The following is an 18780-nucleotide window of genomic DNA, read 5'->3' as shown; positions in this document are numbered from 1 at the left end:
TGTATTTTTATTTCCCTTTCGGTTGATCCTGACTGTTATTTCCGTTTTAATAATCATGTTGTTGTATGCTATATTTTTTTTCTTCATTGGACCTGCTGACCAACCACAACCAAAAATAATTCGAATAATTCGTAAAATTGTAGCAGTGACATGGGCAAGGTTTATATTGTATTTATATGGATTTTTCTGGATTTCAGAGCACGGAAAGATTCAAAAAGACACAAAATTGGTAATAGCAAATCACAGCAGCTGCTTCGATATGTTTTATTTAATATGGAAATTATGCCCGTCATTTGCCATAGCAGAGTTTGTAGGAAAGAATTGTTTCCTTGGGCCGTTATCGAGAGTGTTTAATTGCATTGCGATTGACAGAAAATCGTCAGGAAATAGCTCATCATTTTTGTCCAAACTTCAACAACGGCTTGAATCAAACGATGGCAAATATCCCCCGTGCATGATTTTCCCTGAAGGTGCAACAAGCAATGGCCAATGCTTGAATTATTTTCACAGTGGAGCCTTTGTGCCAGGATCTCCAATACAACCAATTGTGCTTCGGTACAAAGACAAAATAAATCCAACTCAATGGTCTGTTCGAAGCTGGCCATTCCATTATTTGTCTGTGATGTGTAATTTTACAAATCGCTTGGAAGTGATTATTCTTCCTGTATATCATCCATCGTCATTTGAACAGCTGCATCCTCGTCTCTTTGCTCAAAACGTGAAAAATGCAATGTCTCATTCATTAGAAATGGTTCATTTCCTCAAAGAAAAAAAAGAAGAGTTTTACAACAAAAGAGCTAAAACTGAAAGAGATTGCATTTGTAAGGGAGATTCCATTATTGAAGAAGTTGACTTTATGCCTTCTGCTTACTATCCCCAGACTCAATTCACTTATAAAGACAGAAAGAGCTATGAACTACTGAGGGAAACAAGAAAAGGTGAATGGAAAAAATTGGAACCAAGAACGCAACAAGAGATTTGCGAAGTTCAGTTGCAACAATTTTTTGAAATTAAGCGTAGGATACGTTCAAAGGAGATGGAGTTTTTGGAGAATACTAAACAGGAAGCGTCAAAGGGAGGAATTTCAATTGCTAACACGGAATGTTTGAATACAGAAAATCATTTTTCCTTGGATAATGATTCTACAACAGTAATGGAGCTTGATTCAAAGATTTCTAAAGTCAAATCAGATTTAACTTCAAACTTATCTTTATCCTCACTGTTTTACTTTATTCTGCCGTGCCCATTTGATTCGTTTGATTACAACGTAGCTCATTTTTATTCTTCGGCTGTGCTTCCATCGGAGGAAGTGATGAGACTTCTGGAAAATAATCAAAACGTTCTCAGCTTAAGTGCAGAAAAGATAATTGAATTGATTTCATCGATTTCTCTGCCTGTTAATGATGCAATGCAAAATGATGAAATTGAGGAAAAGAATGAAATGATTTCTCCAAATTCAGACAGTTTCGATTCTTCTGAAGCAAACGATGATACAATTTCTTCTTTGGAAATTTCTCCTTCTTCATTTTCCCCCTGCTGCTCAACTCCATCTCCAAGATACTCAATCACAATGACTCCGTGTGCTGCAACAACTTCTTGAATGTGCAACGGTGGATATGATATTGTATTACGAAAATAAATTTTACAATATAATATTTTTTTCTATTAATTTTATTAGCGTAGTTTGAAATTTTTTTACCTTTTCTTTGAAACCAAGTATTTTTGTTTTTGCTAATCATTCAATCTTTTTGTTTGAATGTTTGTATTTTTTTATTTTTTCAAATTTTTTGTAAAAGGTGAAATTTTTTTTTTATTATTTGATAGAAATATAACAGAAAATGTTGATATAGTGAATGTTTTTCTGTTAATTGGTGACAAAAATGTCAAATTATTGTCTCCCAATGATTTATTGCACGAAAACAAAATTAGAAAAGGATATTAACCTATTTTTTCTCGTTCTCCACAAAATATATTCGGAAATAAATAAACAAATAAATTATCCTATTCTACTATGTAATATTCCTGCTGTAAAACACAAAAAAAATATAAAACCAGCACTAACAAAAAAAATGTTATCATTCGCATGCAACAAAGCATGCTCATTACACAAGAAATAATTTATTAATTTACATGTTCCATTTTCCCATCAGTTCCATTCGAAGTCCTCACAAGGCGCGAAAAAGTAAAACTCGCTCTCTATTGAGCCAAGATTAACTCCCATCTTCACAAATGCTCTGCCTTGCATTCCCCAAGAATCTCCCCAGCTGCATTTATATATTATCAAAAAAAACGAAAATAACAGCGAATGAAAATTCAAAAATGAAAATAATTTGTGTAAAATTTAGAATTAATTTAGAATTATTCATAAGCTATTTCATTTTTCCGCAATCTTCAAATAAATACAAACAAAAAACTGATATCGCTCCTCAATTCAAATAAACTGATCATCAAAAAATCGCTTTATCATACTTATTTTGAACAATCCAATATTTTTCACCACTTTCATTCTCCCCCCATCCGACAATGCGTAATGCTATATAAGGATCAATAACTTTTCCACCTGTTGTAATTATTCCAGATTTGTATGTCCAAAACGATGGCAGGATGTTCATTCCAACTGCAAGCGAAGAGTAGTGAATAAATGGAGCACGCATGTAATAATGATTTAACTTTCGTATGAATAACAAACAAACCTACTAATGAGCCATATTGTTTCAAAGCTTGCTTCATTTTATCGACAGTTGGCTTTTTGACAGAAGCTTGGCACAAATGTCTGAAAAATAAATATTGATGGAGAAAATGATTAAATTGAACCAAACAAATATCAATAAATTAAAAGAAAGCGTGTTGCACACGTGTATGATTTAAAAGGCACATTTTCATCTTTGCATTTATAAGTGCATTCCATTTTTTTGTATTCAAAAGGAAGGCATTCTTCAGAGACAATTCCTCTCTTTCCAAGCCCTATAAAAAGATGTATTCAATAATTTTAACGTATGAAAATTATAAAAGCAGATCATGAAAACATAAAAAAGGGCTAATTATCATATGGAAATAAAAAACATACACGTTACAGCAGTGAAAAGAGATCCAGCCAAACAACCATCTAAAATAGAATAAAATCATTAAAAAAAGAAGTTGTAATGAATATTAAACCTTCGCATATTTTTTCATATGGATGAGGAGCACAATCATTGTCGCAATTTAGCTAAAAATTTGTTGATAATTCATAAAGATGGGGGAAAAAGAATTGAGTACTTGCAATTGAACAGAAGGGAGAACAGATATGTTCTTTTTGTAGCATAAAGAATCTGCATAAGCATCATTTGCAGCAAAAAGCCAGCTTGCAGGGCAAGCTCCAAATGAACGAATAGTATGAAGAGATTTGCAAGAAGGAAGCTCCTTTAATCAAGTGTTAATTTAAATTTTTCATTGTATAAATCGAGCGCATACTTCTTTTAAATCAAAAGTTTTTGGAAATTCTTCGTTTAATCGTTTGCGATTAAAAATCAATGGATTTTCATTGTAAAAACTTCCATTTAATTCTGAATCATCTTCTCATATAAAAACAAATCAACTTAACAATTAGCACACTTATGAGCCCGCTAAATGCTTCTGAAATGAGCAGCAAAGCAAGACAAATCATTTTTGTTTTGATCGATGGAAATCCATAACTTATTTTTGAGAACAATTCATTGCATCTTTTTCACTTTTCTTTATTATTTTTTCAAAAGATGGCATGGATTGAAAATTTTAATATTGAAACGAGTAAATATTCACAGCAACGCTTAGCGACTCTCCGAGCTTTACTTCCTGATTTTTCGGATCTTTGCCAATTCATTTATTATGCTTTAGCAAAAGAATTTGTATCAAAGCTCGTGGAAACAAGCATGTACACTCAAATTGATGCCATAGATTTTGCCAATGATATAACTTCTGATATTAGTATCTTTCATTTTTTATTTTTATCTTTTTCAAATAACATTATGATTTGCAGTGAATTTCATTTGCAAAAAGCTAACGGTTGTGTAAAAAAATTTATTTTTGCAAATATACAAGTTATCTATTTTTAATAGAATGAATGTTCATCAAATGAAGACAAACTTGAAGAACACCTAAAACATTGTTTAAATGATCGTTTCTCAGAAATACTTGAAGTATGGAAATGCTTTTAGCTTTAAGTTGATTTTATTACATTGCCACAAAAGAAATTTGATGAATTAAAGCAATTTATAAAAAATCAAATTGATGCAAAGTCTGCTTTAATAAAAGAAGATGAAAAAATAGTCGAGCGGCAAAGTAAAATAGGTGATGATGATGATGATGATGATGAAAGTTTTTCACCTTTCCCTCCTTTGATTATAAATTATTCAGAGAATGTGTCACACGAATCTGTTGATACAAATACGACTTCCTCATTAAATCATGAAAAATGCAAAAAAGACGATTCAATCTTACCAGCTTCTATTCGCGAATCAAAAATTCTTCCTCCTTCGAATTTTACCAATCACATCGATTTTCAAGCAAACTGCGAATTGCAGAAAAAAGAAAATGATGCTTCGTCTCATTCACTTAATGTCTCAACAAATAATGTACCAAAAAGTAGTTTTAAAGAGCTAAGTCAAACGAATAGCAATGATTCTTTCAATGAAAATCCGAATGCAAACAATCATATGGAAAAACAAATCACTGCCCCCGCTCCGTTTCCTCCAAATAAGTTTGATCCAGTCACAATTAAGCCTGTAACACCATCAATTCCAGTTAATCTTCCTCCACCTCCTCTTCCTCTGCAGTACATTCCAACAAAAGAAAAAGATATTCCAAAAGACATAGAAACAGCCACGCCTCAGCCAGTTTCTCCGCAAAAATCGTCTTTGCCTCCTTCAGCAGAGAATTCGAGTATTTTCCAGTATCCTTCGCAGTTTCAGCCGTTTTATGTGCAAAATGCACGGAAGAATGAACCTTCCTATGAAAATACACAAAATGCAAAAGAGAACAAAGAGCAGTCAGTCAACATTATTCACACTCCTTCCACTGGAGATAAACGAGACAATCTGATTTCATCATTTAGGCCCATGTATTTATCAACAATGCCTTTGCCACAAGCTTCGAAGCCAACAGGTTCTTCAGGTTCTTCTTCTTCTTCTTTCTCCTCCACCTCTTCATCATCATCATCATCTTCTTCTTCTTCTTCTTCAGCATCTACCTTTTCTTCTCCAAGTCTTCAAAAATTCATTCAATTCACACCATCTCGTGAGCCTTCTTTATCACGACCTTCGCCTTCTAGTGCTTCCTCGCCTGCAACCCTTATGCCCTCCTCGGCAAAAGGCCCGTTTTCAACATCTTCCTTCAAAAAGCAAACCTTTGATGCATTCATTCCTTTCGAGTTTTCTTCTGATAATCATAAAAGCTGATAAAAATTAAAAACTAAACACCTTAAAAATGATAATTTGGAAAATAAGTTTTCAATATCTAAGAAATATTAATTTTTATTTTTATAGATCTACAAAGAAGTTTGTTTTAAATTATTTTATTTTTTAAAAGCATTTTTCTCTTTTTGTTAATTATTTTAAATAATAAATATTATAGTAAGGTATCAGATCAAAACAAACAATTTCTTCAAATTTTATCTAGTCATTAACAGCACAATATAATGTCATCGCTCGATGAAAGTAGCGAACTTGAGCGAAATTATCTTATTGCTCTTGAAAGAACTGCAACTTATCACAACAGAATAAGAATATTGAAAAAAGCATTTCGAAAATGGGCTATTTTCCAAGAGAGAATGACACCATTGCGAGAAGGCTTTTATTCCATGTGGATTTTGCGTTCTCACAATGTGAAACAAAGGTATATATTTTTTCTTTTTAATCTTTGTTGAAAGAGAGGATATTTCTAAAAAGATATTTTTCTGCATGGGAAGTTGCAGTACGAGATGCACAAGAAGAAAGCAAAAAAACCGAATTAGCACTCACATTTCATTTAAGTGTAACAGCTGCTCGTGCGTTGGAATCATGGAAACAGTATATAAAAAGAAAACGTCAAAAACATCATAAAGAAGTGTGAAACGGCAAAAATCAACATTCCTAATAATTTGTTTTTATTTCAATGCTTTCTTCCTTTTGCATGAAAGAAAATTGCACTTTTATTTCATAACAGCTACTTGGCCACAAAATACATCCATAGATGGAAAGAAAATGTGGACGAGCGATTAACGTTGCAACGAAAGACTTTCACAGCACTAATACATGTATCGCAGGTCACAAAAGCAAAAATGTTTCGCAGGTGGATTTTGGTAACGAACTTCAGATCTCTTTTTCAAATCATTGATAATAAAAATTTTTTATCTTTTTTGTTTTTATTTTTCTTCTTCTTCATTTATAGTACATGTACCACAAGCGCACCAAGCACCAGGAGAATGAAATAGCACTTAAACACTTAAACAGACGCTTGAAAAGGCAATATTTTTCTAAATTAAAACAGAATGTTGCCAATAAATGGAAGGAAAGATTAGATAGAGAAAAAGCAAGGGAATTTCGCATCAATATGATTACTCTGACAGCATTTCGCGTGCTTCATAGATATGCCAAAAATCGTATTTCCAAAAGAAACAGAGTGCTTGAGGCGCAAAGCATTCTTCAAGAAAGAACTGCACATCGCCTGCTGTTGAACTGGAGGGATGTGTTTGTTCCATGGCACCAGCAGCACCGAGCAGAGAAAAGAGAAAGAGAGCGTGAAGCAACAGAAACCATTCAAAGACAAGTGCTGCATAGAATTGTCAAGGAGTGGCATCAGGCGTCGAAGAGGAGAGCATTCAAGAGAGTTGTCATAGGCGAAGCCATTCAACACCACAATTTGGTGCTTGAAGCAAAAGCGCTGTTTGTTCTGCGCATTCACAGGACAGAACGTAGAGCGAAGAAGGAAAAGAAGGAAAAAGCAGATAGCCATAGAAGACTGGTGATGGGGCGGGTGTTCTTGAGCTCTCTGGCGGAAAATGTGAAATGGAAGCAGCAGAAGAGGAAAGAAGAGGAAGAGGCGAAAGCAGAATATGCTTCTCGGTTGATTCGCACTGCCCTGACAAAATGGATGGAGTCTGCTCTTCAAAGAGAGAAGGAGAGAAGAGAAGAGGCTATCAACAGAATAACTGTACAGCTTAGAAGAGAAATGATGCTTGCAAAGAAATACACAAACAAGTGGAGAGCGTTTGTGATGAAGAAGAGACGAGAAAGAGGAGGTTTGTGATGATAAAGCATTTATTTGTTTGTGGAGTCAATGAATTTTATACATATCTTCTTTTTTGAGTATTTCTTTGTGTTTCCTGTAATGTTATTTTAAAATTTTTATTTTTGTTTTTATTCAAATTTTTGTTTCACTTTTTGTGAATTATCATTTTTTTTTAACTCGTTAATTTGTATTTTTCTATTCACCCAGTTTTACCATACGTTGATCCTCATCGCTTTATTCCACAAACCGCTCCTTTCACAAGTCTTTCAGCTGCTCCTCGTCTATTTCCGCATATGCCTCTTTCATCACCTGGTCAAAATCCTTCTTTTCCATTTTCATTCTCATCTGTTCCGCCTCATCCTTCGATGTATACTGATCAATATTTCGCTGATAGAGAAAATGAAATGAAAAGATTGCCCCAGAAAAAAGGAGAACAACTGCTCAAAGACAATTATATCACTTCTTCTTCCTCTTCTACTTCTTCTTCCACCTCTGCTCGTTCTCCATCGCCTGGATATTCGTCATCATCTCCTTCTCGTTCACGTTCGCATTCTCCTTCTCATTATTCTCCTCCAAAGCCAACTTCGTCTTTTGCATCATCGCCTTTACCGTCTTTGCATTCGGCTTCTGCTAACAGCGGTCCAACTCTCTCATATTTGCCCCCTTCGTCTCAATCATCATTTCTCTTGTCAATTCAGTCTCTTTCTGCAAAGGGAAGAATTCGCCCGTCGCCAAAACGGCTTAGCGATTCAGGTCATTTCCCACCTTCCTCCTCATCTCCATCTCCATCTTATTCATATTCACATTCTCCTTCACGTTTTTCAAGCTCTTCTTCCCCAGCCCAAAATGCATCTTCATCAATTCTTCCCTCTTCGCTTCTTATCTCTCCTCCTTCCTCTTCATCTGACCCTCGTTCAAATCATTCAAATCATCATTCTCGTGAAAGAGCACAGCTGTCTCCATCAGTTCCCACTCATCATGTCAAAGGGAAAGGAAGTGATGGCCACACATCCCCAGCCATTCGCCGTTCACATCACAGCAGACATCGACATTCACATCACAGTGAAGGCAAAGAGACAGAAGGGAGTGGAGAAGACAGCTACAGCACCAGCAATAAAAATGGAGGATATGATCAGAAAGAGAGGAAGCGCAAAAGAAGCGAGAGAAGGAGAGAAGAGGAAAGCGATACTGAAACAGAGGGAGATCCATCTTGAATGACAGTATCGAAATGGCAAGTCTTTTTTTGAAAAGTGAAAGATATTTGTGGTATTGCTGCATTCGTATGTTTTTGTTACTTCGTGTGATCAACTTGTAATTCGTTAAAAAGTAACTGATGGAAATGGAGGATTGGGCAGGTTCCATAGTTTTTTGATTTGCGTTGTTGTGTTAATTAGACTTTCATTTTGTATATGTTAATGAATGGAATTTTATTATCTCAGCTTCATTAACCATATATTTCTATTGCTTTGCCATTAAAAATGCTTATCATTGATAATTGAATCGAATTTTTCGTTAAATGTTAACTCATGTCCTCTTGTTTAAATAAGTTTTGTTCCCTTTCATTTAAAGAATAAAATGTTTGATACTTTAGTTTTAATTGTTTCATACAAAGAGGAGCAATAGTTATAGTAATAACAATAAAAGAAGTTCCAATTTGCAAACATATTATAATTAATGCCAATCTTATGTAACAAAAAACATAAAATTTAATAACTGAAAGTATTTTGTTTGCCAAATTAAAAAAAAAAAGAAAAAAAAGTCTTCTATTTTGAAGGAGGAAGTGGGTATCTCCACAAATTGTTCTCTTGCACACAACTTAAATCAGCTTCTTCATCAGCCATTCTAAACTGGCGAACGCTGGCCAGACCATCTTCAGGAACCTAAAATTCAAAAAGGTAAATTTTTATTATAATTTTTGGAGATGATAAATTTTTTGATAAATTCAAAAAGAAAATTATATTTTTATCAAAATTTTCATGGATCATAAAAAATATTCAACAAACTTGACACAAAATGAGTTTGCTCGCATCGCTAGTAAAAGCAATTGCTGACTTTTTCAGCTTTTTAGCTCGACAATGCCTGCTTGTCTTCCCAGTCGGCCAGTACTCAACATCACAATTCTTTATCTTTTCTCTTTCTTTCATCTCTTCTATGGCTTCTATTTCTCTATCGCTCGTCGTGTAATCGATTGAGTGTTCTTCTTTGGCTTTGGTGTCATGTGTCTCTCTTTCATGCTCTTCTTGTTCATTGTCCATTCCATCAACTTCATTTTGTGTAGAAAGCCTGAATGTTGTCTTAATCTTCTTCCATATGTGAACTGTTCCTTTGAGTGTTTGAGCTGCAAAATACATTCCATCGTGCTCGCCAAAGCAAATTGCTATGAAAAAAGAAAAAAGAATATGAAAAACATATGAGAAATTCATATACATTAAGATTTCAGAAATTTCAGAGAAAAATTATAATATAAATAAAGACCAAAAAAAGACAGTTGTTTTAATTTCCAATTATTTCCCTATAAACTCCACAAACATAAGATGGATGCTGGATATTTCCCTCTTTGAAGTACAAATGAAGTCAATGCAACTGTATCGAAAAGCATAAAATACGGAGAATCGTCAAAAGCAGCAGCAACCCACCTGCCATTTCCAGACAAGGAAAGAAGTGACACAGAAGGAAAAGGATTCTTATCGGACTGCACAATGATAAGCGGAAAAGTCAAAACAGAAAGAAGAAATTGAGGGCAAGTTGAAAGCGGACCCAATGGTGATGCGAGAAGAGAATCGTGTGGATGTGCAGAAGACGTCTGGTGAAAGTCTGGCAAAGACGCAGAAGCCGCTCGCACATCCACAAAAGGGGGGGAGCATTGGGACGCAAAGGCAATTATTACTTGGCTTCGTGGATCTGCTTGTGGCTGGCAAATTTGAGGTAATGGCGAATGAGTAACAGATGGTATCTCAGTCATTATGTCTTTTCTCTTTAACTTATATCCAAAAACTTCTACTATATCTTTATTTTCATCCATCTCGTCATCCTCGTTGCTGTTGCTTTCTTCTCTAATGCCTTCTTCTGCAGCTTTTGCAGTTAATTTTTCTGGTTTCGAACATTCTTCGATGTGACTTTCTTTTGCTTCAGACAAGTTGGAGCTTAAAGCCTCCAACAATCCTCTCTTCTTCTTTTTCTTCTTCTTTTGTTTCGATGCAGCTGGGTTTTCTGGATCTTCAGAAGTGTTATAACTCTTGCTAGACTTTCCAATTTCATGTGCATTTTCACTTGAAAATTGATCTTTTTCTCTTTGAATTCTTTTCATCTCTTTTTCTTTTGTGCTCCTGAATAAATCTACCAAATCAGATGTGTTTGAAACAAAAGAGCATAAACAGCCTTTCCAATTTCCCACTTTTTCTTTATAATGAGAAAATTTTGTTGAATCATCATCATTTTCTTCATCTTTGCTATCTTTTTCCTCGTCCTCTTCGCATTTATTTTCGGAATTTTCTCTATTTATTATCGAAGACGAAGTCATGTATACTTCATCTGGAATTCTTGCCTTTAGATATTTGCTTTTGCTTTCATCAAATAATTGTGTGGAATGCTTTTCAACAACACGCAAACGGCACGGGCATGTTGGATCCAAAAATCCTCCGCTAAAGCAAAATTGATCACTATCAAATGACGTGCTCAGGCTAATTTTTCCTTTTTCGCTAAGCCCTGTTGTAATTGCTACAAAATAAAGATTAAACATTTTCAAAAAATGATTATATCTTTAAATGTTTGAGACTTAACAAACATTCTCGAAGAAGTAAAGACAATGAGGGCAGTTCGTAGACGTCAACAAAATATTTCGAGAGCAATATAAGTCTATCCAAAATGAAATTTTTAATACAAGTTACAAACTTCAATGGCAAACGTATGTTTTGTAAAGCCAAAATCCTCAATAACAAAATGAAAACTGAGCTGTTTAATAATTATTCCATCATTAATATCAAATAGTGTAACAGTTTTAGGTGTTGTAATTGGGCTTGAAGAAGTTCCAACAACAGCCACAAGAGAAGAGCATCCCCATATTTGAGCATGTTGAACATTAAGCCATGGCACTTTTAAAAAATAGAAAATATAAACGGTTTTTAAAGAATTTCATGTGAATTCGCTGATTATGAATATCTTTGGTAAATACATACTCGCATTGCAGATATATTTAAACGGCCTTGTGGAAAATACAAACAAACCATCAGATGCTCCGACAAGAAGCATCGATGAGTCATTATTATATAAAATTGTATTTACAATTCTAGTGGACGAAGAAGCCATTTAACATGAAAATATTTTGACTTTTTAATTATTGTATTTCCATAACAAATTAATTAATTATATGGAGAAAAAAATATTTATACAGCATTTTGTTTGCAAACATGCTTGACAACTTAAATTGTGATGTGCCCATATGATTGGAATTTCTTCAAACAGATTATTCTTTTCTTTCTTTCAATTTTTAACTTTGAAAATGGCTATCAAGTTAAAAATTTAAAAATTAATAATAAATCAATCACTTTGTGGACTCATAAAATAAAAGATAATATACGTTTAAAATCATAATCATTATTGCTTGATGTTGATTCACTGCAATGGGATTTCAAGCGCATTTGAAAAATGGTATATCAAAAAATAAGATAATAAAAGTGATCATTGGTGACAATATCATAATTTCAGCAAACGCAACATCAAAATTAACACGCAAAACAATATAAAAATTAAAAAACAATATTATTAAAAAGATTATTAGGAAATGCTCAATGAACTGAACTCATTCCAAGTAAATAATAATAAACAAGATTAAGATAATCAATAAAAAAAATAAATGAAAGTTGAAATATATATTTATTATCTATACAGAATATTCAAAAAAAAATAATTTCTTAATAATACTTAACTGATAATACAACAATAAAAAAGTTAAATATAATGTAGCGACACTCATATATATATATACATGTCAATATAACAACCCACAAACAAAATCTAAACGATCCATTTTAGAAGTACTAACATTTTTTTTTACTTCGAGAAAGATTTGTAACCATTCTTTCTTTTCCGAAGCACATACACAATTGCAATAACAGCAACAGTGCTAATTGCCACAACACATACTATAACAATCAGAGCTATTCCATATCCTGGGAAAGATTTTTTTTCCTTCTCAGATTCAGTTTTAATGCTGATTTGCATTCCTTTTGACCAGCTTTCTCCATCATCGACGGAAATATGAAGAAACAGCGTTGAGGGGAGAGAAGCGCCAAGTTTTGAGAGATCAATTTCTCCTTTTGAAGAGAACACATATTGTGAGGAGCTATCTGATTCCTTCTTTGAATCCAATTCGGCTGTAATTCCATCCTTTGAATTTTCATTTGTCCGTTCACTTTTCCCTATCCACAGAATTGGCGTGTGCAAAGGATACAAACCATTCCCCTTGAACTCAATAACAGGGAGCTTTGAACCCTTTTGTATCACAACTGTTGTATAGTTTGGTGTAATGTCCTCTGATGGTGTAAACTCACACTTCAATGCAGAAGATTCAGAGGTAGAAAGCTTACTGCAGCTTTCATCACACAGCCGCTGGGGATTTCCTTTCTTTGGGTTTGTGACAATAACTTTCGACTTTTCGCAAGTAATGTCAATTAAAACATCCATGTTATTTTTGTCTTTTTCAATGTTATTTTCAAATGTATCACCATCACTTTTCACTTTTGCGCCTTTTTTTGCATAAAAGGCAGAATGTGTGTTATTTTTATAGCTTGTGGATGAGGATAAAAGAAGGTATTCTATTTGCTCGTTAGACGCAGAACCTGCTAAATCTTCAGCTCCGATAATTGATATTGCACTCCCACATGGTGTGATTGGCCAGTTATTCGAATTCACAGCAACATTCTGAATTTTCGCTTTACATTCGTTGAATGAAAACTTGGAATTTGTAATTGAGTGCAAATAGTTGACTTCATTCCTCATTCTCTTGTTCATCTGCTGTGCAGTTGAGTTTTCAAAATAAACATCTTCTTCGTTTGTTTGGCTTCTATTTTTCTTCTCTCGTATCATAATAGCTCCTCCGTCTGAGCTGGCTTTGTTTCTACTAAAGTCACTGTATGAAATTGACAGTTTCTTTCTCTGAGCTCCATCGCTCTTGCAAGTTTCGATAAAGATAGCTGCACCTTCTGTGGCTGAGCAATAATTGATATGACAACCTGTTATATTTATTGTAGTGGACGGATCATTGGCAAATGAGCCATGGGAATAAGACGTATCAGCAAGATTGACAAAATTAGATGCAAATTTGGGAACAAAATCTGAAATGAAAATTGCTCCTCCTCTTCCACTCAGGTCATTTTTATCTCTTTGAATGGACGTGCAGTGTTCAATTGTAACATCAATTAATTCAACTGATTTGATATTCTGCTTCAAAAAGATAGCCCCTCCACTTATTCCATTTAATGTGTCCAACTTTGTATTGTTAAGAAGTAACAAATCAGCATCTTCAATCACAATTCCTCCGCTCCGTTCGTTTACAAGTGAAGTATGGCTCGAAATAATCATTTTTTTGTCTTCGTCTTTCATAGAAATTGTCACGTTTTTCACATTTTTTGCATAGATCATTGCGCCAGATTTACTTGGCTCACCTTTTTGTGAATGTTTTCCGAATTCCTCGTTGCCTTTCATCTCGCAATCCAAAATCTCCATTAAACTCATCTCGTTTTGCCAATCAGCAACTGGCTCAGCTGTAATGCACCCACCATCGCTTCCAAAGCAATTCTCAAAGACGCTGAATGAGATATAGATTTTATCCACATCAGCACAAAAAATTCCAGCAGTTGTAAGACTTGAGGCTTGATTCATAAAATGGTTTGGAGCTCGGTCATAAATAGACACATTAAGCACTTCGAATGCCAGGACATGTAAAAGCACTTCTGCGGCGGCTTCGTCCTTCGCGTTAGAATTCCACATGCCTTCGAAATGACATGCTTGGATCAAGCACTCTTGCCCCTCTTTGAGGCCTCTTCCGTTTGCAGAAATACAACTCCCCCGTCTTCCATGAGAGTTTTTCATAGTGCATTCTCTGCATGTGATAGAACGCCCTGTGTACACGCATCCGCCAAACCCTCGCTCCATTCCTGTTCCTGTTCCAGAATCGCAGTCCGTGAAGTTGCACAAAGAAAATTTAACAGCTTTTTCTTTTGCTTCAAGTTCAGTACTTACAGAAGAAATGTAAATGCCTGCTCCTCCTCCATTATCCTGTTCCCCAATAGCTTTAGTGTTGCTCACTGTCAAATTTTCCAATGACAATGATTCAACATCTTTTCCTACAAATAGTCCACTGCCTTGTGTTGCTGTTAGAAACGTGAAATTTGAGCCTGTGATATAACTCTTTTTTATTTTATCAATATAAAGGCCTGCTCCTTGTCCATCGATTGTACGTTCTCCAAAGGTAGTTAAAATTGTCTTTGTTCGTTCATCCGAAAAATATACATAAAATTCATCAAAATCAAAAACTTTGACAAGAGGTCCAGATCCTTTTTTCTCTCCTCCTCCTCCTAAAAAAGTACACGCAAAAAATGATACTTGACTTCCATGAGAAATTTCGAGAATTGGAGAAATAGATGCATAAAAATTGCATTTCTGAAATTTTATCCTTTGGTTGAATTTTATTGTATTTTTCGGTTTTTGAAAATGGTGTAAATAGCAAAGAGTAAAAAAATAAGAAAATGCAAAAATGGAGCGCAAACAAATTTACATTTGAAATTGTTAGAAAAGGCTTAGTTTCTGTTGGAGATGCACAAATAGAACTTTTGTCAGAAGTTTGAGAGAATTTAATTGAAGCCTTCGCAGTATCCCATGAAAATGGAACCACTCCTTCGGTAACATTTTCCGGAAAAATTACAACTTCAGATTTGTCATCTAGAATTTGAAACAATGCAGAAAAGGTTTTGCACGGCTCTTTGTGATAAGCAAGGCAATGTTCATCGTTCCCTGTTGCAAATTTCACTGTAAATGTTGTGACACAAATTGACACATCATTTAAAAATAATACAATGTTTAATAATTGCAACAAATGGATCATAATAACTGATATTTATTATTAAATATGGTTTAATGATAGTGAAAACATTAACTTTGAAGAAATAAAAATTATATCACCTTTAATCTTTGTGAATTCTCTTGTTAATACTCATTAACAGTATTGAATGTTAATTTTTCTAAAAACTTGTGAATCGATCATGTTTTTCTACAAAAAAGGACAGTTTATTATCAAGAAGAAAAAAGAATATGTGTGATAATTGTCTGTTTGATTTGTTTTGTCGAAATATACAAATTCAATAAATAACGGACAAATTCACTCTTCGTTTGTATTTTTCAAAGAAGTTTCATTGAATACTCTGTAAAACTCAAAAAAAAAAATTGTTTATTTTATTTTTTTTTTAACAATAAAATTTATCTCAATTGAATTCAAATAGAATGAAAACAAAAATGTCAAACGGAAAGAAAATTGCAAATTATTTAGAAAACAAGATTTTTCATAACTATTATTTGTACTCGAATCATTGAAATGAAATTGGAAATTCTTGAAAACTGAATGAAGAATCGTATTTGATGTACAGCAGACATTTCTCTCATGGAAATATTTTTATTGTGTATTAACAATGAGTATCATTTATCAATAAAGTCTGAAACATCCACACTTTTTAAAATTGATGGGATTATTCTTTTTTTGAAAAATGAGTTATTTTCATTTTTTTTGTCTTTTTCGTGAACATTTTTTTATAAAAACCTTTGTTGTTCCAAAAAATTTCTTCAATATGTTGATTTGGGGGAAAATACGGACTTTCAAGCTTTTTTTGCACGAAGCACAAAAAAATTGCTTCACTCATAACTTTATTACACTTTCTCAGATTTCAAAATAAATTTGATTTTCATATCCGTAAGCAGGCATCGTTGAAATCAAAGCATAAAGTTTTCTAACATTTCACGAATGTCAAAAAATGGACATATTTTTATTGTGTTATTGATCTCAAATAGTCAATTAAAAGTGTATAATTTGTCAATGATAACGTTTGAAGAAAAATATTTAACCACAGATTTACATTATTTGCCTTTTTTTTTATTTAATATGAAAGTGTAAATTTTGAGATAATCAAAAGTTGTGATTATTTTTGTAAGCATATTTTTTCTTTCAAAAATTTTGGTTCAAATTTTTTATCTTGAACATAAAAAGAAAAATACTGATAAATGAAAACACTAACAAATGGCATCATCATCTTTATATGAGTAATAACATTTGTCCATTAAACATTTGTGTTTAATTCAGCATTCGAATACAAAATCTTTTCCCAAAGACAAACATAATTTTTAAGAATTAGCTGACCGAAAAAAGATGTGATTTTAAAAAATAATCACCCTTATCTTTGATTTTGTTCAAATTTCTGTTCTTGCTCAAGAAATTTCAACGAAATTGTTATTTAAACATTGTCATATTCAATTTTTCTTTCATAAAAAATGTTCAATATTTGGTACAGATATAAAAACGAAATTTGAGATTTTTGTTTCGTTTGTCAAATCAAACAAATTAAACTTCTCGAAAAATAATTTGGCATTTGCTCTCAAATTCTCATTGAAGTTTTGTCTGTCATGCTTAATAATTTTTGCATTCATTAAAAAAATAATGAAATAATTATTTTTAATCAATTAAAGTCATCGTCTTGATCAGATTTATCTTATTGAATAACAAATTAATGGAAGAATGGACCTATATTCTTTGAAAATGAATGTTTTAATACACAACAATTAACGAAATATCAGGGAAAAAAACCAATCAGAATTCATTTGATTTCACAAAATAAAACATAACAAATTGAAAGAAATATTTTGAAGATTTTGTTCTGTATTGAATAAAAATGCAATTTGTTCCAATTTTTTTCTTATATCTTATCAGTAAAAAACTTTTATTCTCGTTAAAAATGGTTTCGAAAAAATATCAATTTGTGTTTTTCTTTTTGAAAAGTTGCAAATGTTTAAACACATGTTCATTGATAAAAATGTTCATTGGAGAATTCAGCCAATAGATTTGTATAATATTGTCCAAATGCAAAATTTGATAATAAAAAAAGGTCCAACATGCAATGATTTCATATTTCGTCAAATTGGAAGGATCGTTCGCTTGAATTCACAAAAATATGCAAATCATTAATGAACTTCAAAATTAAACATTTTCTTCATTTAGAAAAAATAATAATATATGGGCGATAATTTTTGAAATCATAACTTTTTTCGGTGTATTGATTTTTTAAGTGTTGTTGACCATTGGGAAGAAATTTTGAATTCTAATGCTGAATTCATCACGACTTTTAAAAAAAAAACAAATGTGAGAGCTGAAATAAAGACGATGATCTGTTGAATATGCCTGTTCAACTTTCAGTGTTCATTTCCAAACATTCAAGGAAAAATTTCCAATCGAAAAGAATGAAAGAAAAAAAATGATTAGAAAAATAATCACCCATATTAAATAAAAAAATTTTCCCCGAAAATAATGAGTGGAATAAAATACAAAAAGCAAAAATTACAGTCACATTAGAAAAACAATACTTTAAACAGAAATTTTCAAATGCAAATAATTGCATTGTGAAATAATCAGACATTTAATCAAAAACAAAAGCGAAATGATAAAGTTTTTCAAAAATGAAATAGCAAAAAACTCGAAAAGCTTGTCTCACAAAAAAAAAAAAAAAAAAATTTTTTTTTAATAACAAATAATAAATAATGGATGAAATGCGAATAAAAAGTTTTTATTCGAATGATCTGACTTTATTCGAATAAACCCCCTTTTAATTGAATGAGAGGCAGTTTATTCAAATAAACGTCTGCTTTCTCGAATCAACCATGAAAGATTCGAATAAAGAGTTTATAGATATTGTTATGGAAAATTTGTTCATGTTTTCGATGTTTTAATGCGTTATTCACAACTAATAAAAAAATTCAAAACAAGTGATCAAACATTTTTTTCGTGAAAATCAAAGAAAAACTTTTTTTTGAAGATATTTAATGAAAATTTTCATGCTACATAAGTTTATTTGTATTATTAATCACATATTTTCGAGGTTTTTTATTGAATAATCATCTTTATCAATTTTGATCTCAACATAAGTTGGAAAATAAAATCCAAATCATTGATTTTTCCTTTTTTTCGCATTGGAATGATTATTTCATGTTGAAAAGGTTATTCGCCAAACTGATTGATAATGTATATTAATACGTCCTTCTTTATTTTGCACTCATCTTGTTTCACAATCTTTATTTTTTGATGATGATTTTTTGAAATTATTATCCACAATTTTTTCGATTAGGACAGTTATTTAACAAAAAAGCCGTTAACATTTGAGCATGCTCATCCAACTGCTGTTGAGTGAGCAATATTATTTATTCCTTATTTGAACGTTAGCACGAAAATTAAAATCCAAAAGAATATGTAAAAATTACGCATTCCTTATACATCATTTGCGATTCAACGTTAAGAATAGTTTG

At 32.6% G+C, this 18780-nt stretch overlaps 6 protein-coding genes across 6 annotated transcripts; 3 read left to right on the top strand and 3 right to left on the bottom strand.

Moving 5' to 3' along the window:
* Nucleotides 1-55: 55 nt before the first annotated feature.
* On the top strand, nucleotides 56-1849 carry MONOS_4739 (putative lysophosphatidylcholine acyltransferase / lyso-PAF acetyltransferase; the record flags this gene model as incomplete). Its single annotated transcript, XM_067874834.1, has 1 exon — nucleotides 56-1849. One exon carries the CDS (start codon nucleotides 56-58, stop codon nucleotides 1598-1600), a length of 1545 nt encoding a protein of 514 aa, XP_067719266.1. The 3' UTR covers nucleotides 1601-1849.
* Nucleotides 1850-1860: 11 nt separating this feature from the next.
* MONOS_4740 (putative cathepsin b) lies at nucleotides 1861-3662 on the bottom strand. The gene is made up of 9 exons (XM_067874836.1): nucleotides 3595-3662; nucleotides 3454-3545; nucleotides 3259-3402; nucleotides 3157-3208; nucleotides 3068-3106; nucleotides 2856-2964; nucleotides 2694-2773; nucleotides 2470-2617; nucleotides 1861-2264 (listed from the first exon to the last, which is right to left on the bottom strand). Exons 1-9 carry the CDS (start codon nucleotides 3644-3646, stop codon nucleotides 2147-2149), a joined length of 834 nt encoding a protein of 277 aa, XP_067719265.1. The 5' UTR covers nucleotides 3647-3662; the 3' UTR covers nucleotides 1861-2146.
* A 72-nt stretch (nucleotides 3663-3734) lies between these two features.
* MONOS_4741 (uncharacterized protein) lies at nucleotides 3735-5596 on the top strand (the record flags this gene model as incomplete). Its single annotated transcript, XM_067874837.1, has 4 exons — nucleotides 3735-3945; nucleotides 3998-4023; nucleotides 4077-4157; nucleotides 4209-5596. 4 exons carry the CDS (start codon nucleotides 3735-3737, stop codon nucleotides 5412-5414), a joined length of 1524 nt encoding a protein of 507 aa, XP_067719264.1. The 3' UTR covers nucleotides 5415-5596.
* Nucleotides 5597-5598: 2 nt separating this feature from the next.
* Nucleotides 5599-8885, top strand: MONOS_4742 (uncharacterized protein). Its single transcript, XM_067874838.1, has 5 exons — nucleotides 5599-5850; nucleotides 5904-6060; nucleotides 6134-6295; nucleotides 6385-7234; nucleotides 7432-8885. Exons 1-5 carry the CDS (start codon nucleotides 5654-5656, stop codon nucleotides 8436-8438), a joined length of 2373 nt encoding a protein of 790 aa, XP_067719263.1. The 5' UTR covers nucleotides 5599-5653; the 3' UTR covers nucleotides 8439-8885.
* Nucleotides 8886-8893: 8 nt separating this feature from the next.
* Nucleotides 8894-11079, bottom strand: MONOS_4743 (Autophagy-related protein 18 G (Atg18G)). The gene is made up of 4 exons (XM_067874839.1): nucleotides 11009-11079; nucleotides 9754-10941; nucleotides 9228-9601; nucleotides 8894-9104 (listed from the first exon to the last, which is right to left on the bottom strand). Exons 2-4 carry the CDS (start codon nucleotides 10742-10744, stop codon nucleotides 8988-8990), a joined length of 1482 nt encoding a protein of 493 aa, XP_067719262.1. The 5' UTR covers nucleotides 10745-10941; nucleotides 11009-11079; the 3' UTR covers nucleotides 8894-8987.
* A 727-nt stretch (nucleotides 11080-11806) lies between these two features.
* On the bottom strand, nucleotides 11807-15348 carry MONOS_4744 (uncharacterized protein). Its single transcript, XM_067874840.1, has 2 exons — nucleotides 14991-15348; nucleotides 11807-14896 (listed from the first exon to the last, which is right to left on the bottom strand). Exons 1-2 carry the CDS (start codon nucleotides 15323-15325, stop codon nucleotides 12274-12276), a joined length of 2958 nt encoding a protein of 985 aa, XP_067719261.1. The 5' UTR covers nucleotides 15326-15348; the 3' UTR covers nucleotides 11807-12273.
* Nucleotides 15349-18780: the final 3432 nt, after the last annotated feature.

This window comes from Monocercomonoides exilis (genome assembly GCF_001643675.1).
Source record: "Monocercomonoides exilis strain PA203 chromosome Unknown scaffold64-419423, whole genome shotgun sequence".
Taxonomy (NCBI): domain Eukaryota; phylum Preaxostyla; order Oxymonadida; family Polymastigidae; genus Monocercomonoides; species Monocercomonoides exilis.
Note: the sequence above shows the minus strand (reverse complement) of the source record. Positions and strands in the feature narration are given on the sequence as shown.